The sequence below is a fragment of the Saccopteryx leptura genome, chromosome 6 (assembly GCF_036850995.1).
Source record: "Saccopteryx leptura isolate mSacLep1 chromosome 6, mSacLep1_pri_phased_curated, whole genome shotgun sequence".
In the NCBI taxonomy this organism is placed as follows: Eukaryota; Metazoa; Chordata; class Mammalia; order Chiroptera; family Emballonuridae; genus Saccopteryx; species Saccopteryx leptura.
Genome location: NC_089508.1, coordinates 52,927,642 through 52,954,374, shown reverse-complemented (window position 1 = coordinate 52,954,374; position 26,733 = coordinate 52,927,642). Strand labels below are relative to the sequence as shown.

Sequence of the window (26,733 nt, the reverse complement as noted above, 5' to 3'; positions counted from 1 at the left end):
ACACTTTTGTCCCACTGAGAGTAGTTCAAACCCATCTGGGCTCCCTTATGAAAGACTGAGTTGCCTGTCAACCAGTCATCAAACTGAGCCTGAACAACTATCTCTGTGGCTGTGATAACAGCAGGGCCTCCATGCTGTACAGTAAGTGTGTATGAATGATGGCCCAGAGGCCCAGGTACAGATTAGTATTCAGAGAGGTATGTCCAGGGTCAGTGGCCTGCGGGGTCCTACCTCACCCTGAGAATGTGTGATTCCTTGATTCGGATGTAGAGAATGATCAGGATCGACCCCATGTCTTCAGATTCACGATCTGCCCCCCCAACCCGCCATGGAACATAAGGCCAGGGGCTCTGGACCAGAGGGTCTCACAGCTCAGCTCTGAGCCTCAGCTGCTCCATCTCACTGTTGGTCCTTGCTCTCCCAAGATGACTTTGCTGGGGGTCAGAAAACTGAACCTCCATGCCCAAGTGTGAGTTCTCTGATCCCCGCTGTCCCCTTGGTGCCTCTCCGCCACCTTCTACCATATGTGAGCAGTCTCTCTCACACACACCCTCAAGTCTGGCCTGGGGTCCTGGGGCGGCGCCCTCCCTGAGAGTCATCTCCCCGGTGTCCCCACCTCCCCTAGGACCTCGGTCGGCAAACTGCAGTTCACGAGCCACACGTGGCTCTTTGGCCCCTTGAGTGTGGCTCTTCCACAAAATACCACGTGCGGGCGCTACCTCGATAAGAAATGTACCTACCTATATAGTTTAAGTTTAAAAAATTTGGCTCTCCATAAGAAATGATGACATCGGATCATTTACAGCAAAATGGTGGGATCTTGATAACATTATACGAAGTGAAATAAGTAAATCAGAAAAAAACAGGAACTGCATTATTCCATACGTAGGTGGGACATAAAAGTGAGACTAAGAGACATTGATAAGAGGGTGGTGGTTATGGGGGGGAGGGGGGAGAGGGAGAGGGAAAGGGGGAGGGGCACAAAGCAAACTAGATAGAAGGTGACAGAGGACAATCTGACTTTGGGTGATGGGTATGCAACATAATTGAATGACAAGATAACCTGGACATGTTATCTTTGAATATATGTATCCTGATTTATTGATGTCGCCCCATTAAAAAAATAAAATTATCAAATTTCAAAAAAAAAAATTGGCTCTCAAAAGAAATGTCAACCGTTGTACTGTTGATATTTGACTCTGTTGACTAATGAGTTTGCCAACCACTGGGCTAGGACATTGGAGCCCTCATTTGGGGAGAACAGAGATGCAACTGGAAGGAGGCTTCAGCTGTACCCAGAGACAAAGGAGAAGGGGAAGCAGCCAGCTAAGAATTGGGTGCCGGCCCCTGGTTGCCTCTGTAGGTCATATGATGCAATTGTCACCACTGGTCCTCCCCTCTCAGTGGGCATAGCAAAAGGAGAATGGCTTCCACCCAAGGAAAAGAGAAATTCATAATAAAAGAAAAAGAAAGTGGGAGATGCCTGACCAGGCAGTGGCGTAGTAGATAGTGTGGCCCTGGGACGCAGAGGACCCAAGTTTGAAACCCCGAGTTCGCCGGCCTGAGCGCAGGCTCATCCGGCTTGAGCACGGGCTCACAGCTTGAGCGTGGGGTTGCTGGCTTCAGTGTGGGATCACAGACATGACCCTATGGTTGCTGACTTGAGCCCAAAGGTCGCTGGCTTGAAGCCCATGGTTGCTGGCTTGAGCAAGGGGTCACTGACTCAGGTGGAGCCCCCCCCCCCAGTCAAGGCACATATGAGAAAGCAATCAATGAACAATAAAAATGCTGCAATGAAGTATTGGTGCTTCTTATCTCTCTCCCTTCCTATCTGTCTGTCCCTATCTGTCCTTCTCTCTGACTCTGTCACAAAAAAGAAAGAAAGAAAGAAAGAAAGAAAGAGAGAGAGAGAGAGAGAGAGAGAGAGAGAGAAAGAGGAAGAAAGAAAGAAAGAAAGAAAGAAAGAAAGAGAAAGAAAGAAAGAAAGAAAGAAAGAAAGAAAGAAAGAAAGAAAGAAAGAAAGAAAGAAAGAAAGAAAGAAAAAGGAAGTGGGAGTGGAAGGAGGAGAAAGTCAGGCCAGGCAGGAAAGTTCTCATTTCCAGCCTCAGCTTCATTGATCGGTAGCCTCAGCCACACCAGCACCAGCACCAAAGGCCCAATGGGCTTGGATCTGCTTGACCACTCCCAGGACAGGCCTCGCTGTCTCCAAGGCAGAGTAACCAAAAAAAAAAGTGCCCCCTGGGGGGAGGAGGGGAATAAAAAGGGACAAACATATGGTGACGGAAAATGATTTGACTTCGAGTGATAGGCACACCACACAATTAACAGTTCAAATGCCATAGAAATGTTTACCTGAAACTTATATACTCTTATTGACCAATGTCACCCCATTAGATTTAATTTCTAAATAAAAAAGTGCCCCCTAAAGGCTGGGATGAGCCCTTATGCTGCTGTAGATTAATGGGCAAGACTTCCAGCCCCTTTGGGAGAGGCCATTTTGACTTCCCCAAAGTCCCTCCTGGCAGACACTGAAACAGTTAAGAAACCCTCCCAACTGCCTATTAGCCCCATGGAGACATTCAGATCCAAACCATGCCTTGTTGGCCTTCAGGGAAACTTTTCCAAGGGCGTCAAGGGAGGAAGAACAGGTGATAGTGACATCACGATATAATATAGCAGGTAAACCAGCAGGGCACTCGGGGCCTGCCCTGGGTTCCTGGGAAGAGCTCTGTCCCTCTGGCTGGGAAGAGGGGGCTCAAAGGCTGTGCTCCATCCCCGACAAGGTACAGAGTGAGGGCCTGGAGGGGCCACGGGCCACGCTCCCTCCCTGCTGGGATGTCCTGGCAACATACTTGGGCAATCAACCTAAGGCCAACTCACTTAGATCAACAGTTAGCCCTCAACTGTGGAGACTCAAGTTGGGGTATCCTCCTAACAAGAGGTACAGGGTGATCAAAATGGGGAGCAGAGCTGGCTTCAGCTCAGGTTTTAAACAGGAGAGGGCACGGCTATCTGCTGCCCACATCTCCCTGTCAGTCACCAGCCTTTCTCCATCCTGGGGAGCACGAAGATTAACATGCCACCTCCTCAGGCGACAGACTCGCAGTTTAGCAGGGACCTTCTGGAGACCAGGAAATCCCCCAGCACAATCTCTCTTAACGTGAAAATTCCTGGCTCGTCAGGAGGAGTGCTATTGAGTGGCCCCGACATATAGCAATTTTCATGATGCTATTTTCCTAAAAGCACGCCCTCAGCTAATACCATGTTGGCAGATCTGCCTGTGTCCAGGTCTGCCCAATCTCTAGCAAAAGGCGAAAGATTTATACGATCTGAAGAGAAACCAGAGCATGCCCAGTCTCTAGGAAACAGCCTTGGCTTTGGTGTCAGGCGGAGCTAAGTTTGGATCCTCTCTTCCAGTTCCTAGCCTCAGGACCTCTGGACAGTGACCTGACCTCTCTGTGCTTCTGTGTCATCATCTGTGCCCTGGGAATAACACAACCCAGCAGCAAGTGCGTACGGAGCACCCGTACGGTGCTGGCACCCGCGGCCCTCCGTCCTCCTCCTACTCGCCTGGGTGTGCAGCCCATGCAGAGGAAAGAGCTATCATTTGGAATGAGAACACTCTGGAATACATTCATCATTCCAGCCAGCTGGAGAGCTGGGAACAGGGGAGGGCCACTTTGGGGGGAGGATATTAAAGATTCCAGCCAACCAGAAGTCCCTCATCACCTTTAATTCCCCCACAGAGAGCCTGTCCAGGTTGACTTATCTTCAGTGGGGGGGAAAAAGCAGCTCTGGCCCTTTTAACCTAACACGGATCATAGAGCAGAGAAAATATAACAGCCCCAAACCACTAAGCACCCTTCGACTAGATTTGCCCAGCCTTGCCAAAGAGGCAAGCGGCGGCCACAGCTAAAGGAATGATATGTATATTTTCTGGAGGAAGTAGGAAGCCCACCTGGCTGGGATGCGGTAGGGATACTAGGGGTGCCGGCAGGGCATCAGCTCACATGACCTCAAAGGCAGGCCCTGGACAGGCGGCCCGGCAAGGAGGTGGCTGCTGAGTCAGGGTTTCCGGGATAGATGGCTGTGCAGTGGGCCAGGGCAGAGCACAGGCACAGTCCGTCTCTCCCCATCCTCCACCCCTTGATTGCTATACTGGAGGGTTGCCGCAACATATGCATGAAAACTGCAAGTCTCGTAATTCACCCAGATGGTGGAAGCTCCCGAATTGCTCCTTCTCGAGAGACAGCTGTTCCACCGCTGGGCCATATGGCTCCCCTTGCTCTGCGCCCTGCTCTGGAGAATGAACCACTTTCCACAGGCAGCTTCCCAGATCTTAGAACCTGCCCTTGTTCTTAGCAGGTAATTAAGACCTACAGTGGAGGTGTCTGAGCTGCTCCATGCGTGGTTTGTACACATGTCAGGGCGGTGTCTGAAAGCTCCTTCCAAGGTAAATACAGGTGGCCAGAGCATACCAGCTTTGCCTTCTTCTACTCAGGAGGGGTGTCTGCCTTCACAGACAGAGAAGCGACCCAAAAGTCAGCTCCCCATTTCTCTGCCTAGGGGAGGGCAGGCCCTTCCCCACACAGACTACACCCTGTAATTCTAGGCTGGAAGTGACCCTCTGAACCTGTACTGTCTGTCTTTGACAGAGGCTCGTGTCAGCACGGATGGAGACAGATACATTTTATCCTTTTCACCATTTGAGCTGTAGTTATTAACAGAGACCTTGAAGACTACCTTCTGATTGAGGAATGCGCTGACCTCCTCAGTGGGACATAGTGAGCACCAGAGGGCAGAGGCATTTCCTGTCACTGGCTGGTGGGGTCCCAGTCCCTCTGTGGAGGACCCCTCTGTATGGTTCTGAGCCATTGTCTCCCTCTGGGACACCTTTGGGGCTTGATGATGTAAGACTTTCTGTCGTAGCTCTCTAGGTGGTAACGTTGCCATCTGTGCGCCCCCTGGAGCAAGCAGAGCAGTGCCCAGCGCCCGACCATTTACAAAGCTGATCTATACACTCAGCAGCACCACCTCATTCTGTAACACACACCCTGAGCTTGCTGATATTTATTTGCTATTCTTTTCTGACAGTTTCAGACATTTTCTTTAGGAAGTCAGGGGAAGGGAAGTCTGTGCCCCACCTCCCAACCCTTGTCTCCTTCCTTTACTTCTGCCCTTGACCTAGCAGGGAAGCTCTCTCTGCATTACCCTGCCATATTGGATAATGAGGGCTGATGCTTATTAAGCACTTACTGTGTGCCAGGCACTGTTCCAGGCATTTTACATAAATTTACTTACCTAATTCTCACAAGCCTAAGTAGGAAGTACTCTTTCCATCCCCACAACACAGAAGAAGAAAATGAGGTAGGATAAGTAGCAGGGTTCCCCAGGCCAGGGTTCATCCCAGCAGGAAATGAAAACTGAGCAGGACAAGGGGCCAGGTCTGACAGGCAGCTACAGCCAATGCCCCTATCAGCTGAACTCCACCCTCCCTCAACCTCCAGAGTATCAGGCTCAGAATCCTCCGAAAGGGGCCTGGCAGCAGTTGAGCCCATGGGCCATGGTGTAACAGAATGGTCGTGAGCACAGAACTGACACCAGGTGCCTGTATTGGACTTCCTGCTGCACTGTTTGTTGCTGGGTGACCTTGGGCAAGTTACGTAACCATCCCATGTCTCCATTTCCTCATCTATAAAATGAGAACATTAATAGTAGCTACTTCCCAGGGCTTTGTGAGGATTAAATGAGCTATCTGAGTGTTAGCTATGAGGAGGTTAAAGATGGTGATCGGAGGGGAATGCTGTTACTGTATTTCCCATGTAGAAGATGCATCCTTGGCCCTGGCCAGTGGGCTCAGAGGTAGAGCATCGGCCCAGTGTGCGAAAGTCTTGGGTTGGATTCCCGGCCAGAGCACATGGGAGAAGCGTTCATCTGCTTCTCCACCCTTTCCTCTCTCTTTTCTCTCTGTCTCTCTCTTCCCCTCCTACAGCTAAGGCTCCATTGGAGCAAAGTTGGCCTGGGTGCTGAGGATGGTTCCATGGCCTCTGCCTCAGGTGCTAGAATGACTCCAGCCACAATGGAGCAAAGCCCCAGATGGGCAGAGCATCACTCCCTGGTGAATGCCGGGTGGATCCCGGTCGGGCGCATGTAGGAGTCTGTCTGACTGCCTTCCTGCTTCTAACTTTGGAAAAATAACCCCCCCAAAAAGATGCAGCCTTTTTGAAAAAACTTGGGGTCTAAAAACTGGGTGTGTCTTAAACAGTGGTTGTAGATTTTTTTTTACTTGCATTTCCCACTTTTTTGCGCAGATTAGGAGTTATATATGAATTTTATGAATAATACGTAATACAGTTTTTTTCAAATTTCGGGCCCCAAAATTCAGGTGCGTCTTATACATGGGAATGTCTTGTACATGGGGAAATATGGTATATCTACTGCCTGTGGGCTAGGTCGGGGTCAGCAAGGTCTGGTGACTACAAAGCCCTATAATATTGTCTTCTGGGACAGGGTTGGCACTCCCCGCAGGGCAGGAAAGAGAAACTCTAAGAGGGGAAGGACATGTGCGAGTCACTCGGCCGGTCGAAGCAGGGTGGCAGCCCAGGCTCCTCATCTCAGCCCAGTTGGGACGTCTGCTGCACATAGCCCTAGCACTGATGACAAGGAGATCCCCAGCCAGGGGTGGACCCATTCTTTTCAACTTAAGGTTCCGATGGACTCCTCAGCCCTGGCTTCCTTATCAGTCAGTGCATTAGAAACCTGTCCACTGCTTACTAGCTGTGAGCCCTTAGGCAAAGCATTCAACTCTGCGTCTCCGTTTTCCTTGCAGAAAGAGAAGAGTTCCTGGAAAGTCGCCTTGGTGATAAAATAACATATGTGAAGGCCTGCCACCAAAAATGTGAGTCCCTCCCTCAGTCCCTCTCTTTGGGAAGGTAAGTATCCTCCAAAGGAGGTCGTTATCTAGGATGTGTTCCAAATGGGTTTGATGCGCCTAAAGCTCCTCTACTGTGTCTGTGGTCAGTCAGCTCCCCCTCCCTCTCCCCACTCTGGCAAGGAGTCAAGTCTTTAGGAGAAACTACAGATCTGACCAGGCGGTAGTGCCGTGGATAGAGCTTTGTCCTGGGATGCAAAGGACCCAGGCTAGAAATCCCGAGGTCACCAGCTTGAGCATGGGGTCACTGGCCCTGCTAGAGCCCCCTGGTCAAGGCACATATGAGAAAGCAATCAGTGAACAACTAAGGTGCTGCAACGAAGAATTGATGCTTCTCATCTCTCTCCCTATCTACCTGTACCTCTCTGTGTCTTCTCTCACTAAAAACAAACAAACAAAAAAACTCTTGAGACATATGCCAGCCCCTTTAAGGACATGGGTCAGGAACAAGTGGTCCTGCCCTTGGGAGGTTTACAAACCTTTCGTCCACCACCTTAAAACAAACCAAACAGAATTTCCAAGGATCTCCATGACTCTGTTTCAGGATTCCTTGCCAAATACATTGCCTGAGTCTATTGGGTTCATTTCATTAAGAACTGCAATTGTATGTTTTCATTTTAAACCACATCATTGGTCTCATCTTAACTTGCCCCTTGGCCTCAAAATGAGAACAACCACTGTACCATAGTCATTGGAACTCCCATTTCATAGGAGTTCAGAGTTGGTAGGTCTTCTGACATTACTGATGAGGAAGCTAAGGCCCAAAGAGGTGGGGTCCTGCACCCAGCTGCACAGCATGATGAGAGCCAAGGGTGACAACTCCTTCTCTGAAAGCCAAGGCAGGGCTCACGTCCAACAGCACCCTGGTGGCCTCTAGCCCCAAGAGGGTGACTCCCTGCTAGAGGCAGACCCAAATCCTCTCAACCAGGGTTCAGTAACCTTCTCCTCAGAGCCAGACGCCAGAGTGGGCAAGGACTCTCAGACCACAAATGCTACTTAGTGCCCCGGGAACATGAAGCCCCTCCAACCAAGACCATCCCATCAGGCACCAGATGGCACTGGACTTCGGGGCTGAAGCTCTCAGCTAGATTTAAACCCAGCAGCCCACAGACAATGCAGCCGCTAACCTGGATCTTGCCTCTGGTGTTTCCATGCAGAGAGGCAATTAAAAAGGGGGAGGGTGTGCTCTGATTAGAAAAGGACAAGGGCAGCTGCTGCCACGAAGCCTCAGAGTTTGTCCCGGGGCTTGTGCCTGCCCCATGGATATGGATCGGAGCTCAGAAGAGGCAAGGGAAAGCCAGACCAGGAGGAAGAGAGAGGCAGATAGAAGAGAAAAAGCAAGTCTTTCTTGCCTCCCCAGAATCAAATCAGCTGGTAGTACTTTATGTAAGCCCATTGTACAAGAACAAGATTAAAAGGGACAGGCAGAACAAAGCATCAGTCTCCCTAACAAAGGCCCCTCCACTTAGTAAATTAGGAGCTCTTTCCACCTGACACACTTGTAAAGAGAAATCTTCAATTACCATGCGCTGGCGGGTGGGACAACAAAAGGTCTGTCCAGTGACTTCATTCTCAAAGCCCTGAGCAGGAACTGAAATGGTTTTATGTAATAGAGATACAAATCGAGTCCATATAATTTTGAGAACTCTTTATGGAGGACTGAAGGGCATTTGAGCCCTGCGGCTGTTTCAAAGAGATTTTCTGCAGTTTATGCATTTACCTTGCCAAAAGCTTAGCTGAGCAAACAAACAGAGTCCTCTAAATCACACTGGCTGCTGATTTACTATCAGGCCTCCGCAGCTTGTTTGAGGGGGTGGGGGGAGAACCTTGCAGAAGAACAGAGGCCAAGGCCTTGGTCCCTCTGCCTGGCCACACCAAAGAGATGGGGGTGATGGGAGCTGCCTTAAAGTTGGGGCACCTCTGGCTCCCGGATTTGGGACTTCCCCTTTTCTTCCTTTCCAGCTCAGCCCAGGGTGAAGCCCGCAGAGGGGCAGTTCTCTGCCTGGCTAGGGGCGGGAGGAGGCCTCCTGGGTTCTGCCCTTGGTTCCAGGTCTGCCTTCATCTGGAGAATGAGATTGATGGTGTCATTGGCTCCCCCTTCCCACCCCATCCAGAGCAAAGACGCGATTCTGGCTCCCTGGGTGACAATTTGGTACCTCTGGCTGTTTGAAAGAGAGAAGAAGAAAGAGAAGTAGGAAAGGATGATGGGGAAGGGAACTCAGGAGAACCGAGGGAGATGTAAACACACAAACTAAGCACACACAGGAAGATTTACACTCGGCACATAGGTTATGGTAGTCCTTTTCATGGGCAGACATGCAACACACTCATACAGCAAGTACACACACAGAGAACACACATGTGCACACACAACCCGTAAGAGGGACACTGTTCACTCAGTAAAATCTCACAGGCATGTGTAGATCTGTCTGTATGTAATAACAAAGCTGGTACTTACCATGTGCTTGGTTTACATACTCTCATTTATTTAATCCTCCCAACAACCCCACGAGGACAGTATCATTACTACCCCATTTTCCAGCTGAGGCACAGAGAAGCTAAGTCATTTGCCCATAGCCGCACAGGCAGTAGACAACAGTCTGGCTCAGGGTTTATGCTTTTGACCTTCACATTGTCTGGCACAGCATGCTGCAGACACCCTACTCGTGTGCTGGGAGCAGTGTCCACACATGCACACTCTCACACACACACACAGCCAGATGTTCAAGCTGACATGCCCTTTCCTCAGAGCTCCAGTTAGATCACAGGTTAAATGAGACTCAGGTGCTCCAGGTCAGGCCAAGACTCAGACTGGGGAGAAGGGTATTATTCAATGTTAAAATATTAAAATACTTCTGTTCTAGCTGGTAGATGATCACCACCTCTGCTCCTCTCCCAGCACCTACAGGGTTAGCCCCTAACTCCACAAAAGGCCTCCAGGGTCCTATTCTGTTCTAACCTGCTGTTAGGAGTGCCAGACCTATAGTAATTAAATATTTCCATTCTTACCCCCAGGCGTAGACAAGGTAGGGATGGTGGGATGTGCATCTGTAACAAGATGAGGGGACCTGGCTCTCAGGCCCTTCATGAACCTTAGCCAATGACCGGCCAGCATGGTGTGGGGGGTGTCCAACTGCCCCAACCAGTCCCCACCCCCTCACTGGGCAGCTGATCAGAATTCTTCAAAGATAAGAACACTGAAGTGGCCATTGGGAGGCAGAGAAGGCTCTGAGTCATCATTTTCACCCTCCCTGAAGCCACTCAGCTTCCCTTAGTCAAAGAGTAAGCATTAGAGCAGATTTGGCGACCAGAGTGGCCATCATCTGCAAAAGCCCATTAATTGACACTTTTCAAAACCTCTCTGCTACGCAGGCCAGGAGCCAGGAGGGAAGGAGGAGCTCGACAAACCAGGGGCAATGCACGGGGATCTCACTGCCTCGGCTCAGCTCCAGCCCAGGGGACCGGCCTCCTGGGTTCCGGGACAGTGGTTGCAGTCCCCGCAGAGCCACAAAGCAGGGTCCCCAGACTCTTCACACACATGTAACATGGGGTGCAGACATCAGAACTGGGAGGGGCTCTGGGAACTCAGGGGACAGGGGAGAGTAGTGGACCTATCTGAGGCAGGCTACCTTCCACTCTGGGGTCTCAGGGCCTGCCCAGAGACCACTTCTTTGGGTGTCCTTTGAGGCCACCAAGAAAAGCCAGCCCACATGTCTTTCTGGTGAGCCAGGCTGCACAAAGCATGTGTCCTGGCTGGGACCTGTGCTGGATGCTAGAAATAGTGCCCTGCAGCCTGGGCTGTCAAGGACTCAGTGTCCCGGGGGGGAGAGAATCAAGATGCTGACAATTGTAAAGGTGATGGGGGAGAAAGGGGCAACGGTCAGGACTAGGAAGAGAAGAGGGAAGTGTCTGGTGGGGGGGGGGGGCTTCCCAGAGACCAGGCAGCTTTGCTATGAGTCTCCAAGGGCCACTAGACAGTAGTTAGGAGAGTGGGACCAGGGGTTCCAGGAAGCAGGGGCAGCCTGTATGAAGTCGCACAGTGAGGAGAAGAGAGAACTCAGGTGGCTGGGTGCGGTGTAGAGGATCCACCAGCTGCAGGGGGACCCTAGAGAAAGCCAGACGCAGAAGGATGTCTCAGCAGGAAGAAGCCAGGGTACAGCATTTGAGTGAGCGGCAGTGGGGCTCGTGGAGGGAAATGTCCAAAAAACATGGGAGGGAACAAGGCAGAAGAACTAGAACAGACTGTGGTATCTCAGTATTTTCTGAGCCACTAATCTGCAGTGTGAGCCACTGGAGACCATATATGTTTTCAAAAGGGTGCTCTTGGCCCTAGGAGCTTACAGTTAATTCGTTCGTCATTTGTTGAACACCTACTATATGCCGGATACCATTCTAGGAGTAGAAATGTCAGCTAGAACCAATCAAAAGTCCTTTTTTTCCTATTAAGCATATCTTCTAATTGGGAAATTTCAACAGAAAATAAAAACCCATATATTCTATGTCTTTATGTCAGGCAGTCATAGTGCTAGTTTAAAAAAAAACACAACCATATAGAATAAGGGGATAAACCAAGATGTCCTGGAGGAAACTGCTATTTCAAAGAGACTGGGTGAGGCCCTGGCCATTTGGCTCAGTGGTAGAGCGTCGGCCTGGCATGCGTAAGTCCCAGGTTTGATTCCTGGCCAGGGCACACAGGAGAAGCGCCCATCTGCTTCTCCACCCCTCCCCCTCTCCTTCCTCTCTGTCTCTCTCTTCCCCTTCCGCAGCCAAGGCTCCATTGGAGCAAAAGATGGCCCGGGCGCTGGGGATGGCTCCTTGGCCTCTGCCCCAGGCGCTAGAGTGGCTCTGGTAGCGACAGAGCGACGCCCCGGATGGGCAGTGCATCGCCCCCTGGTGGGCGTGCCAGGTGGATCCCGGTCGGGTGCATGCGGGAGTCTGTCTGACTGCCTTCCCTTTTCCAGCTTCGGAAAAATACAAAAAAAAAAGAGAGAGAGAGACTGGGTGAAATAAGGGACTGAGCCATAGGGCTTCCTGTGTGCTGGGGGGGGGGGGGCACGTGCAGAAAGGGAAGGAGACCCGCATGGGAGAGGACGGCTGGAAGGAGAGGGTCACAGAGTTGGCTGGGGCCGGACCATGTGGAGCTCGCCACACAGTGAGAACATCAGAGAAGCAGTGAACATCCAACAAAGACCAGAAATCGGAGGAGGTATTATACAGATAGTGCGGGAATTCAGAAGACAGAAAGCTTTTGGAAAGTTTCCATAAAGAAATGCGAAGTTGGACTGGCTGGATAACTCCGTTGGTTAGAGTGTCATCCCGATACACAGGGTTGCGGTTCAATCCCCGGTCAGGGCACACACAGGAACAGATTGATGTTTCTCTCTCTCTCCCCGCCCCTCCCAAATCAGTCAATAGATTTTTGAAAAAGAAGAAGAGAAGAAACAGAGAGTTACGCTGTGAACAGGTCAGCTCCTTCGCAGGCTTTTCCTGGCCCGGGACAGTCAGCAAAGGGACTTACATAATGCCTGACTGCCCTGACACTCATAAAGGCTTCTCCTCAGAGGCTGCCCCGTCCGGATAGCAGAGGTTTAATTACAGCTGCAGCTGGTAATTAAGCAGCAGCGCCTAGATTCCTCTACAGCTGTGTCAGCACCCAGGACCCTGCTGGCACTCTCTGCAGGTGGGGAAAAGGCCTGGCCTGGAAATTTAGGGCTTGGCCAGCAATTGCAGGCAGACCGACCCCAGGGCTCCTCTCACCCGTGACCAAAACGCCTAAGCACAGATGTCCATGGCTCACCCGTCCCTGCACGCACTTCCTAACTGTCCTCCAGCCCTTCACGGTCCTCCATGCTGCTGCCCCCAGAGCAACGGCTCCCTGACACCACTGCAATCCTGTCGCTGGCTGCTGAAACCCTTCAGTGACCTCATGGGATTGTCATTAGTGTGGTGGCTCCTTAGTGTGGTGCTGAGGGTCCAGCCCTAGCCCCTTCTCCTCGCCACTTTCTCCCCCTGTTCTTCCTGTGCTCCGGCCATCACGGCCTCCTGGCGGGGTCCTGATCCTGCCTGTTCTCTATGCTCACGCCGTCCCTTCTGCCAGAATATGCCCTCCCTCACAGAAATAATACAAACAGCACTGGCTAACAGTTACAGAGTTCTTACTATGTGCCACACCCTGTACCAAACGCTTTCAGTGGTAACTCATGACAACCCACAGGGGTAGGTACTCAATGCAGCCCCATCTTATTTTACCGATGAGAAAACCAAGGTAGAGAGCGAGATGGAATAACATGTTCAGGGTCACACGGGGAAGGAGGGACCTTCACACTGGTGCTCTGTCTTCGCCACTGTCCCTGTCTTGTCCTCACAAGTTCCTACTTCACCATTCAGACTCAGCTCAAAACTAACCTCCTTCAAGGAATCTTCTTTGATTCCCCTGCCCTGCAGTTAGTTCCCCGGAGTTAGTGACATCTCCCTACAAGTGACATCTCCCTACAAGATCTCCCTGTCTTTGGGGTATGAGTCTATTTCATTCATTCATTCCTTCACTCAGTTGATCAATAATTACTCAGCACTAGGTGCCTGGCTCTGGAAATCACATGATTCCCCTGCTTTGGGAACTCACTTTTTTTTTTTTTTTTTTTTTTTTTTCATTTTTCTGAAGCTGGAAACAGGGAGAGACAGTCAGACAGACTCCCGCATGCGCCCGACCGGGATCCACCCGGCACGCCCACCAGGGGTGACGCTCTGCCCACCAGGGGGCGATGCTCTGCCCATCCTGGGCGTCGCCATGTTGCGACCAGAGCCACTCCAGCGCCTGAGGCAGAGGCCACAGAGCCATCCCCAGCGCCCGGGCCATCTTTGCTCCAATGGAGCCTTGGCTGCGGGAGGGGAAGAGAGAGACAGAGAGGAAAGCGCAGCGGAGGGGTGGAGAAGCAAATGGGCGCTTCTCCTGTGTACCCTGGCCGGGAATCGAACCCGGGTCCTCCGCACGCTAGGCCGACGCTCTACCGCTGAGCCAACCGGCCAGGGCGGGAACTCACTTTTGATGGACAGGTGAGGCAGCATCGCACCAGTGGGGCAGACTGACAGAGGGACCCAGAGGCTGTGGGTGCAGAGCACACTGAACCACCGCCACATGGCTCCCAAACAGGTGGTCCTCTAGAGTGAAACAGGAAGAGTCTGAAATAGGTGCTGACAGAAGCGCTGTGCAGAGAACCCACTGATCTTTGGCGGGGGGGGGGGGGGGGGGGGGGGACCTGGACCATAATTTACTTGTTATTTATTGAAGGCCTGCAAAGCACTAACCAGAGGACAAGAGCAAATCTCTGGTAGTTGTGCTTCTCATTGACAATGAGCTCCTTGGCATCAGGGTTAAGCATCAGTACTTCATGAGTCTGGTCGGTGTGGACCAGCTGCAGCTCAGTCACTGCATACATCCGACATCAGTGTGCTAGCCCACGCGGCTGGTGGCCACATCATGGTGGCTGTATTAACTCCGGTGACTCAGCAAGGACCTGTCAGGGAAGCCAGGCAGCCATTCCTTCCCCTCTTGTTTAAAGTGTGCTTACTATACTGTGCTGTAATGTTTAAAAAGTTTAAGAAGCCCCACATTTTGGATCGATCGAAGATGGCAACTGTGGTGCTAGAAACCACCACTTGTCCTAACCCCCCCCCCCCCCACCGCCTACAGAGGAAAACAGAATCTAACCAGGAGGTTGCTAATCCGGAACACTATGTTAAACATCCTTTACAGAACAGATGGGCACTCTAGTTTTTCAGAAATGGTAAAAAAAAAAAAACTTGGCAAGCAAATCTTTGGCTGATCTCTAAGTTTGATACTGTTGAAGACTTTTGGGCTCAGTACAACCATATACAGTTGTCTAGCAATCTAATGCCTGGCTGTGACTACTCGCTTTTTAAGGATGGTATTTAGCCTATGTGGGAAGATGAGAAAAACAAATGAGGATGATGATGGTTAATTACACTGAACAAACAGCAGAAGTCGCTTTTGGCTAGAGACAGTAAGGAGGGTATACAGGAAAGGTTAGGACTTCCTCCAAAGGGAGTGATTGGTTATCAGTCCCATGCAGACACAGATACTAAGAACAGCTCCACCAGTAAAGATAAGTTTGTTGTTTGAGAAGACACCTGAGTATTCTCCTATGGGACTCTGTCAAGCAATCAAGATTTGGGAGCTAAACCAAAGCCTCTTCAAAAGCAGAGTGGCCTGCATTTAAATTTGATTTCCATCCAAATGTTGCTAAGACATAAGAGAAGTCTCACTTGTCTTTGTCTTGTACTTACATGTGCTTTTTTTTTTAATCTAGAGTGTCCACTTACCCAATCAAAGAATTACAGTAAACATTGTCCCCAGAATCCACAAATGTATTCTTGGTCCACCCTGTAATAGCTTAGAATTACCGTTACAAACACATTTTACCTATCCACACTGTTAAAAAAGAACTTACATTTCTATACTCACAGGAAAGGAATTCTGTTCGTGTTCCATTGTATGCAGGAGCATATTTTGCTGGTGTGAAAAGACACGATGCATACAGTTTTCTAGCAATTTTCCTTGTTTCTTTTTACAGCATTGTCTTTGCTGTACTCTTGCTGATGGCTGCTAGACTTTAATTTGTTTCCCTGCTTGATAACATTAGTGATTCTGATTTCACTTTTTCTGCTTTTGTTTTTTTTTCTCATGTAACATTGGTGAAGGATCCAGGAATATGACACGAAGGTGAAATAAACATTAATTTTGCGCATTCTTTGGTAATTTTTTTGGTCTCTTTTGAAACTACAAAGCTTTGCTACAAATTTATGCCTGTCATTCAAATCTGTGATCTATGCTTGTGTGATTTCCTAAACATAATTGTGGGTTATAAAAAATGGAACATCATAATCACATTCCTAATTAGAATTAGTATGTCTGTTTTTGTATCTTTATGCTGCATTTTAATGCTTTGTAATGCTTAGGTTATTTTGCTTTGGTTAAAAAATGGCTCAAGTAGAAAAGCAGCCGCGTTCATATGAAAACAGTGTTCAAAACTGTAAATAAAATGTGCACGGCAAAATATTTTAAAACCCACATTTTTCCTTCTAGACCAAGTGCTTTTTATTCATCTGTCTGTCCCCAGGACTCTGCGGTGCCTCAAGGCATAGCCATCTAATAAATGTTGATGAATGGATGGTCAGATAGAAGAATGGATGTTGTTCTAGGCAGCAAAGCTCAGCACCAGGTGTTGGTGACCCAAGAGACAGCATCAGCACTGTTTCTGGTGATGGCAGCGGGTAGGATTCCCTGGGGAGCCTCCTAGACAAAACCCACAGCTCTGCACACCACACACAATCCCCCACTAGCCACCTTGATCCTGACATCTCTAAGGACCCACTTTAGCAACACTTTGAAATCAAACCAGTTTGTTTTCAGTTCCTTCCTCTCCCTACAAATCTCTTCATCTGCCCTCTTGTCTGACCCTACTTCTCTCTTCTGGCAACAGGTTTCTCCCTCTGCGAGAACACCCACTATAGAAGGGGACAGTAGGTGAGGGGCGGTTGCACTGACCTAAATTCTGGCACTGCACTTATCCATGTGGACAAGTCACTTCACCTCACCTGCTTCTGTGTCCTCTGCTGTCCAAGGACAGTGATAGTAAGACCACTTCTCTGGTCTGTGAAGATTAAGTGCTATACTGTATGGGAAAGTGCTGGGTAAACCACCAAGCGTTACATCATTGTTCTATTCTTGTTGTTGGAAATTTGCAGTCAGTCCAAGAAACCACTGAAATCAATGACATAGGAAATAGTTATAAATTTCCCCACTCTACCACTCATCATAAAATATCAGTGACACAGCAGAAAGTGCTAATGGAGGCCGCCCCTTCTACAAAAATGCCCCCCAAATATAACACAAATATTTTAAACATATAGCTGAGTTCTAATGAGAGAAAGGTAAATCCCTAAGAGGGTTCCTAGGAGTTACAGAAAGTCAGATGCTGAAGCATAAGTGGCTCAGGCAACCTCAGACCTGGCTAGCCCCCGCCCCTGCCCCTGCCTCTGGCCCCTGGCCCCTGGCCCCCAGCCCCCAGCCCAGGCTGGGAGCCTGGCATTTAACTCCCACACGGGCAGACTTGGCCTTGGAACTTGCCAGCTCCATGTAGAGGAAACTTAAAAATGCTGCCCACCAACCTAGGGGAAAAAAACAAGGGACTCTAGATGAGGAAAAGAGTGTCCCATGTGAAACAAAAAATCAGGAGTGTGGGGTGGGAAGTAACTGCTTAACGGGCCTCCTTATGGGTGATGAAAATGTTTTAGAACTAGAGAGAGGTCATGGTTGCACAACATTGTGACTGCACTAAATGTCATTAAATTGTACACTTCAAAATGGTTACTTCCATGTTAAGTGAATTTCACATAAATTGTTTTTTTAAAAAAGGGGATAAAGCCTACGCCTTCATTACACACAGCACGGACTCCCAATCCAAGTCAGCAAAGCAGAGACTGGTAATGAGCCAGTGAGAACCATTAGTGTGCCTAATAAGAAAATACAAAACCAGTGTATATGTAGGGCTCTTGCTCAACCCAGGGCATGGGGGAAGGGAGAAATGACTAAAGAGTTCACAGAAAAAAAAACATAATAATAATAATAAAATAAAAAATTACAACCTACATGAGGAAACTTCCACAGTAAAGGAGAATCAATCAGCAGTCCCCACAAACAGAAAAATTGATACTCTAGGAACCTGAGCTAATAGAACTATATAGCTCAAGATAGAACTATCTGAAAGAGACTATAAAAGAAATATGCTTAAAATAATTAAAGCAATAAAAGCATTAGAATTCATAGTGAAAGAATAGGACATTAGAAAACAATGGGCAGACCTGATAAAGAACCAACGGAGCCATAAAAAGACACAGACCGCTGCAATTAAGACCTCAGCAGACAGGTTAATTAGCAGAGCTAAAAGATTTGAAAAATGAATCTGAAGACGATGTCCAGGAGGCAACATGGAGAGATAAAAAGATGAAAAATGAGAGCCTAGGAGGGAGAGAGGATGGAGTAAGTAAGAGTCCAACATTTTGGAGCTCAAGTGGGAAAGATTTGAGAGGTTAAAAGAAAGGAAATATTTGGAAAGAGATGGCTGAGAATTTTCCAGAAGTGATAAAGGACACGAATCCTTAGCTTGAGGAAGGCGTATACTTCTGAGGAGCAAACACTATGAATAAAAATAACTCCACACGCATCTATATCCCGGGGGAAACTGTAGGGCACTTCAGTGAGGAAGTCCACACAATGGAAAAACGTCCTCAAACTGCTCAAAGAAAATGGCCGGAAAACTAGAATTTCACAGGCGGCTCAACCATCACTCAAGAGTGGGGAAAACAGAATCACTCTGAGACAAGTAAAGCATAAGAGAGCCGGTTGCCTGTAGACTCTCCGGGAAAGAACAACTGAAGAGGCCCCTCAGGAAGAATGAAGCCAGGCAGAGAAAGAAGAGAGGTGTGATAAGAGACGAGGAGTAAAGGAAACAGTAAACATTTGAGTCAAATTTAAAGTTAAGTAATAATCAACTGTATAAAACAACCACAATAACAAAACAGGGCTACCTAAACTCCCAAATGAGGCAAACCCACCCTCAGGTTCCTTCCCTGCAGCCAGTCCCCCTGCTCTGCGGCTGCTGCTCCCCCTCGGCCACCCCACCCGGGGCGGACTGACACCACCGGGCTGGAGCAGCCCCTCTGCAGGGCCAGCCAGAGGAGGTGCCCAGCGTGCTGAGCTCTGCCCCCACGCCCAGCCCGCAGCCCAGCCAGGCCCATCAGCCCTGTACCTGGAGCTTCCCGCTAACCCTCACTTCTGGGTTTTAATGAAAACGACACTGCAGGCGGTATGTGCTGGCATTCCAAGCAGCCACTGGAAGGGCTAGAGGACACCACCTAGAACTTTGGGGGTGTTACCTCCCCACGGGGGAAACTCTGACCCAGGGAAATAGGAGACAAGAGGATTGGATACCTAAGTTCTCCTCCTTGTTGGTTACTCTGAGCCCGCTTGCTTCCTGTTGCCCATCAGGAGAAGCGCTGAAAACCAAGTGGATGCACCTGTTATGTGACCTGCTGAGCTCTTTGCAATTGACTTGGTCAGCACAGCACTCATCCCTTTGAATAAGGAAGACCAATGGTTTTCAAAGTGTGGTTCCCAGTCCAGAGGCATGAGCATCACCTGGGAACTTGTGAGACACGCCAACTCTCCAGCCCCACTCCAAATCTCCTGAATTTAGACTCTGAGGCTGGGCTGCAGCTGTCTGTTGTAACAAGACTTCTCGATGATTCTATTATTTGGTTATCAGGTGCTTAATAAAACATTTGACTGGATTGTGATTTGTCTCAACTGTGGCATCTGTGTGGAACTTGTGATAAGCATTACTACCGCTCACTAACTTCTCTGGCCCTCTGCCTTCAGTACCCACCATGGCAACCAGCAACATGGCACAGAGTTGCTGCTCCATCAGCCTGGGTCCTGGGATGTGGGTGACAAGGAGCAGGCCGTGGCTAGCCCACAGTGGACATGTAATATGAATAAGAAATAAAACTTTATTGTTTTAGCTAGTGGGGTTTGTTTGTTACTGCAACATAACCCAGCCCATCCAGTCTGATATGGACTAATATTTTCAAAGAACAGAAATGCCTCAAACCCCCACCATGTGACTTAAAATGAGATCTATCTGCAGAGGTAAGATGCCCACTGCCCTGTCTCACAAGGAAGAAGAACGAAATGTGCTTGTCCCCAGTGATCCTCAGGAAATATCTGATGCCTAGGCAACCAAGGAGGAATAGAAGTCAGCTTATCTGTAGATAATGGGAGGATGTGGGCCGCTCTGGTGTGGATGGTTCTAGAAGGGCTGCCAAGGATAGCAGTTCTGGGGCAGAGCAAATGGTACAAAGAGAAGAAAAATAGTGCCACCTGCACCTGTATTAAAGCTTTATGCTTTCCAGGACATTCTCATTCATTGTTTCATCTTCCTTCCACACACAGAGATAATCCACCCTATACCCAGTGGGACCAGAGAGGCAAAGGGACTTGCCCAATATCGCACAGGCTCCAGGAAGGTGACTTTGGAGAAAGGTCAATGTCTCCATGCCCCTTCCCGGAGCACAGGTGATGTTCCTGTGCAGGATCCTGAGGACTTCAGCACTGGATGGGTTCTCACCAGGTTCTGGGGACTTGGAGGTCCTGTGGCCTCCGGAAGGTGGAGAAGGAAGAGTGAGGGGCGGGGGCTGCAGGGCTTCGGCTGCTGCATGCTCCCAGGTTTACAAGCTTCTGGTCTGGACCAATGTCCTGGGCATGACCCTTCACCCTCTCGCTACCATTTCTCCCTCTCACAAGTCCCCCAACCCTGGGTCTCCATTCTATCACAGACAGGTGACAAAGCCTGTGGGGGGCTGACACCCACCTGTTATGGGCTGAATTGTGTCCTCCTCAAATTCCTCTGTGGAATTTCCTGACTAACCCCTAGAACCACAGAATGAGACCTGATTTAGAGATAGGGTCTCACAGAGGCAATCAAGGTAAAATGAGGTCACTAGGCTGAGCCCTAATTCAATATGTCTGGCATTCTTATAAAAAGGGAAGATTTGGGGACTGTCCCCATAGGGAGAGAATGCCATGTGAAGAATGGAGTTACACTGCCACAAGTTAAAGAACTCCCAGTAGCTGGCGGAGAGGTCAGGAACAGATCTGTCACACCACCAAAAGCAACCACCCATGCACACTTTGATCTCAGACGTCCAGCCTCCAGAACTGAGACAATAAACTGCCCTTTAAGTCACCCAGATTGTGGTGCTTGTCAGAGCAGCCCTAGGCAATTGCTAACTGCCCCACCCAGCCAGCCTCCCTTCCCCTTCTCCCGGCCCAGATCTGCCAGGACAGCCGCCTCACTCCCCACCATGCTCAGGTCCAGATCCACGTCTCTGCTGATGGGGTTCCCGCTCCCCCCCACCCCCATAATGGCTTTCTATCCAGCTCAAACCCCACGAAGCCCCCCGAGGGATCACAGGTCACAGCATTCTCTCCTGCCACACCCCTCTCTGGACTATTACCTGAGGATTTTTTTTTTTTTTTTTTTGTATTTTTCTGAAGCTGGAAACCGGGAGAGACAGTCAGACAGACTCCCGCATGCGCCCGACCGGGATCCACCCGGCAAGCCCACCAGGGGCGATGCTCTGCCCACCAGGGGGCGATGCTCTGCCCCTCCGGGGCGTCGCTCTGCCGCGACCAGAGCCACTCTAGCGCCTGGGGCAGAGGCCAAGGAGCCATCCCCAGCGCCCGGGCCATCTTTGCTCCAATGGAGCCTTGGCTGCGGGAGGGGAAGAGAGAGACAGAGAGAAGGGGGGGGGGGGATGGAGAAGCAAATGGGCGCTTCTCCTATGTGCCCTGGCCGGGAATCGAACCCGGGTCCCCCGCACGCCAGGCCGACGCTCTACCGCTGAGCCAACCGGCCAGGGCCTACCTGAGGATTTTGAGTATGCTAGACTTGGCCTTCCCAACAAGACTGTAGGTTCCATGAGGGCAGGAGGTACTTCTGACACTTCTATCCGGCAGCAGTGCAGTGGGTGGACCACAGTGGGCCTTTAATAACTACTGGGTTGAAACACTGTGCCTGGGCATCCCCCTTCACTCTTCCCTTTGCAGCCGATTCCTCATTAACACTTGGTAGGTGGGTGTGGCTGAAAAGATGCCCGTCAAAGCAGCTGCAACATTCTGTTGCGTGTATTTTTGTACCAAAGCATCTCCTTCCACTAGGCTGCAAGATCCTCCAGGCAGCAACCACCTCTCATTTGCATGTATACCCCCATATTTGCATAATAGTAAGCAACAAGTATAAGTTGACTGGATAAACATGAGCATACGACAGAAACTGCTTACCATAGGTCCAAAGACCCTGTAAGGGTTTCAAAGAATCCATGAACTCCTGAAACTGTGTGCAAAGGGCCATGAGTATGTGTAGATTTATATGTGTAGTGTGTGTGCATTTCCCCAGGGAGAGGGTCCATGGGTCTCTGAGAAATGAAAACAAGAGCCAAGACTAAAAAAATGTTAAGACTCAAAGCCACAGAGGAGGGAGCTGACATTTATTAAGCCCCTATCCTGTGCCTGGTGATTTAGGCAAATCATCTGTTAAGTGGAAGAAAGACAGGTCCCTACCTCATAGGGCTGTTGTGAGGAGCCAGTTCATTAATGGGTGTAAAAAGTGATCAAAATGCACCTGGCATGAGGTGTGAACCCTGTAGATGATGATGAAGAGGATGAAGAGGAAGAAGCTGGGAGTGGCAGAGCTGAGATTCAACCCAGGCCTGTGTGACTCCTGCCCCTCCCCATCCTCACTACTAGCTCCCGGCATGCCCCATCTCCTGCTGAAATTCTCCTGTTCCTTCCTAGGCTAAGCCTTCAGTTCCTGAGAGTGGCCTTTTGAGGTCGGCTTCCTGGGTGGACTGGCCTGTGGCCACCAGCTTGGCAGTTACATAAGGAGTAGGTGACTGGCTATGAGCTGCCTTCCCAGTCAGCAAGACCGAGCCTGTGCGATCTGAACACTTCGCTCTTCTGCCCTGCTCTTCATTTTCCAAGAGCTTGACCAATATCCACTAATGGAAATTAGAAAGGGAAGGTATTCATCTGTTCCTGGAGCCCTGTGCTGACATCCAAACTCCCTTTATAATTTCCCTGAGTCCATCACTGTGCCCTGAGCTCGGAAGGGCTGCCCGTATCCATCCTGCTTGGGCTTTATGACTCCCACGTCCCACCACCAGCCTGACCCTCACTTGACTCCATGCAAACAGAGCAGTAGCAACAAAGCCTTGGTCCTGACCTCGCTTCTACATCTCGGTCCCCATAATAACCCCATCCCAGGTGAGGCACCAACCAAGGTCTCAGCCCAGCCCAGTTCTCAGCATTCCTTTTTGAGGTTGCTTTGGGTGAATATCCTTGTATTTTTCTTGCAAAACCATCAGTATCGACCCCATTGGCTGGAGCATTTTTCATTCATTCCTATAATGCAATTAGAATCGAGTTTTTCCAGCATTAGAGGAAATGTAACAACAGTAGCGGAATATTGTTATTTCATTCCCAATATCAACACACCCACTCTGCCCAAATTTTCTCTTTGGTGCTAGCTCACTCTCCCCACCCAGATAGCAAGGAGAATGCTAACAAGGACCATCACACCTCAAATCTGCCTCCAAATGCAGAGGCAGAAGCTATGGGGGCGGATTCTCTTTTCAGTAATTAAAAGGCGGGGTGGCTCCCAGCTTCTCTGACAGTCTTCTGCAGCTGAGGGAATCTTCTAATGCCCACTGCAAAGCCCCAGACTGATCCCATTACACTGGTCAGAGGTGAGTGGGGAAGAAGTCCATTAGATCAGTGTTTTTCAACCACTGGTCTGCAGATCAGACTGCCAGAAATTTTGTGCCGGTCCGCGAAAGAGTTAACCACCCTGATGTTGTATGAAGATTATAGACCCAATGATTTTAGTTGAGTTTGCTTACGCTCAGGGTGATTTCTGCCTTAGTGGACCCCAAAATAATTCTCCCATTTTCACCAGTCCCCAAACGTAGGGGTTAAAAATCACTGCATTAGACTCTTACCAGAGCCCTACACCATTCTCCCAGAGAGGTTCAGTGACTTGCCCAAAGCCACATGCCTGGGAAGCTGAGACCAAAACCCTGATCTGTAGGCTCTTCCTCGTGGGTGTCTCCCACTATACCACCCTGCCTCCCACCCAGAGGGCCTATAGCTGCTAGCACCTCAGCCCCGGTCCCACTGGGAACACTAAGGCTTTGGTTTTCTGAGCCACTGCAGGCAAAAAAGGAAAGAGATAACAAGTGTCTCTCATGAATCCACTTTTTCTTTGATGTGTTCCAATTCTTTTTGGGAACCCTCCCACTTCCTGGAACAGGTCCCTGTGATACCTTACTCCTGCCATCTCCTTCTAGTTACCATGATCTTGCCATCCAACAGTCCAGCCAGCCTTCTCTCCTCTCATCCATCCATCCACCCACCCACCCATCCATCCACCCACCCATCTATCCAATCCATCCACCCACCCATCCATCCACCCACCCATCTATCCAATCCACCCACCCATCCATCCATCCAGCTCTCCATTCATTTATTCATTCAGCTCCTTTTCCACCCAACAAAGCCTTCTTGGGTACCTCCTATGGCCTCAGCTCTGTGCCAAGCACTCAGCACTTCTTCCCATTGCTCCCCAGAGTACTTGCTCCAGAAGCGTCCAATTCTCTCCTGGCCCCTTCTCAGCCTACATCTAACTTGCTTCCATCACCTCTCTTAGGAAGTTGATCTGATAGACAAACCTGTGTTAACTTATTTGCATTAGACCCACTATTCCCTCCAAGCTGCCACAGGCAGGGACTTCCGGAGTCCTTGGGTCAGCTGAGGCCTGAGGCTCAGGCCTGGATGACAGCTCTACTTTTCTCCCCTCGGTTCCCCTCTCCTTCCGTCCCATCCCCAGAGGCCAGCACAGAGGCAACCCCTACATACGTATGCAGAAGTCTCCATTCTCGTAGTAGCCAGGGCAGCACTGGGACCTCCGCCGGTACATGGTCCGGAGGCCGCGCCGATACGCAGTCTTATAGCTGATCCTAAGGCACAAGGGAGAAAGCCACTTGAAAGTATTGAAAATCAATCAGTCCTGTTAGAATGGCATTTGTGTTAAGCCATAGCGAGGATGCCATTCAATAATTACTTTAAAATGCAAGGTGGCCTCAAATATGAAGGAACACAATAAAGAACAATCAATGGTGGGGTCTGGGCCCTTGTGATACAGAATGACACAGCATCTGTTACACCTGCTGACTCTTTCCCATTCTCTTCAGAGTGACACTTAGAAGGGTTGTAGAAGATACTGTCGGAGGTGACATGGTAGAGGGTAACTGGGACTTCTCCTTAAAACTTCCAGAACCTGGGCTAGAGGGGCCCAAAGGGTGACTTGGATGGGACTGGAGCTCTGAGAGTTTCTCTGCCTACTGCCACCACCTCAACAAGCAGACTGCTTACGGCCCCCCTGGAAACTGTCTACCCACCTGGAGAACCAAAGCACAGTTATCAAAAGGACCTCCCTGTCTTGCCTCAGTCCCAGAGGCGGATTAATCTCCCGCACACCAAAATCAGCACCTCTTGGGGAAGAGCTTCCCGTGCCATCCCTGGGAGCGCTCAGAGCCAGAGCTGGCTCTGCAGAGGAAGAAGCTAAGGCCGGAGAGCAGAGGAAGTTCTGCTGGGCATCAGAGTCCTGGGTTCCAGCACTTGTGCTGACCCTGGCGTTGAGACTGCCCTATGCCAGAGAGATTTATAGGCAAAATCTTTTGCCATTCCCTACTTGAGGCAGGTAGCTTTCTTATGCCCCTTTATTCTATTTCTTTTCAGAGGTTTTTATTCTCACTTGATTGCAGGCACCCCTACTCCTCACTTTGGTTTATGGATGAGAAACCTGAGATTCAGAGGAGGTGATGACTTGCTTGAGGTCACAGAGCTAAACAGTGTCAGAGCCAGGATTCAAACCCATCAGCTTTCTAATTTCAAAACAACCAGGCTTAACCATACAGTCCTGTGCCAGTTCCCACAGGGTGGCCTGCTGGGTTTATGAGATGGCCACAGTGAAAGAGTAAGAAAAGGTCAACGGATGGTGTGAGCACTGAGTCCTCAGCAGGGAGTCAATATGAGATATTGACAGGCAAAGCCCCTTCCTCACACATAGGGTAGAAATGGAGGAGATTTGAAGTGGCCATTAAGAATCAGAAAAAGAAAGTAACTTCCCAAGATCATATCTGTAACTAGGACTCCACCCCAAGTCCTCAGGCCTTGAAGCCAGAGCTCTCTCACCTCCCCACCCCCGGTTCCCCAGTGTGGACCCCTTCTCAGGGGGCAGAGCAGCAGGGGCCGGTCACGAGAGATGCCTGCTTTACACAGAGGGAGGGTCAGGCCAACTTGGGAATGGAGTCCTACCACACAAGCTCCCAGTTCTTAAAGCCCTTGTTTTATGACAAATGACAGCATGGGCCTCTGGGGAAATCTGTGATATTTGGGCATGTCGTAAACTAAGGTCATTCTACTTTGTCAAAAGCCCGTACTAGAAGGTAAGCCAGTCCCAAAGTGACGTTATTCTTCCGGTACAGGGAGGCAGCTCTTGACAATGTCAGGGGTGGTGTAAGTCTCTCAGATAAAGGACAACTTGGGGTTGACTCAGAGGTCGTGCAGAACATTTCTCCCAACAAATGGGTTCCCCCCAGTTCCTCCAATGGACAGGTGGTCTTGACATCATTAAAGCCTCTCAGGAGAGAGCCGTCCCCAGTGCCTCTGGCTCCCATCCTTTCTTGCTGGGGTGGAAGCAGGGAGGAAAGGCGCCAGGGCCAGGCTGCTGCCCGGAAGATGATGCCACGCTCACACGAGGCGTTCCACCCAGAAGCAGACGGATGGCGCAGCTGTCAGCGTGCACACTCCAGGTCATCAGGAAGGCTTCACGGAGACTCAATAATTTAGCAAAATAACTCATGTTCCAGGAATGCAGCCTATTTTCATAAGCAGCCACTCACTCACCCTTCCCTAGTGGTGATGGACGGCAGCCCCCGCCTCCCAGTACCCGACCAAGCCACACCTCAGAGCAAACTTGGCTCTGGCACAAGGCCTGACAGCTTCGTGGAGGGAGCAGGACTTCTACTTCTGCCCCTGCCTTTGACCAGGGCCACAGACAACTACCTTGGCACAAGTGGGGGGGAGTTGGAAGGGGGCACTTGGT

General features: G+C 50.0%; 1 protein-coding gene and 1 pseudogene across 4 annotated transcripts in view; one reads left to right on the top strand and one right to left on the bottom strand.

The window, feature by feature from the left end:
- MEGF11 (multiple EGF like domains 11) overlaps positions 1–26,733 on the bottom strand; it is a 406,952-nt gene that overhangs the window by 229,422 nt on the left and 150,797 nt on the right. For all 4 annotated transcript variants that reach the window (XM_066342091.1, XM_066342088.1, XM_066342090.1 and 1 more), the window contains exon 4: positions 24,483–24,583. In XM_066342091.1, the coding sequence (XP_066198188.1) occupies positions 24,483–24,583 (101 nt within the window). The remainder of the gene's footprint in view (positions 1–24,482; positions 24,584–26,733) is intronic.
- On the top strand, positions 14,559–15,071 carry LOC136376229 (eukaryotic translation initiation factor 4E pseudogene; annotated as a pseudogene).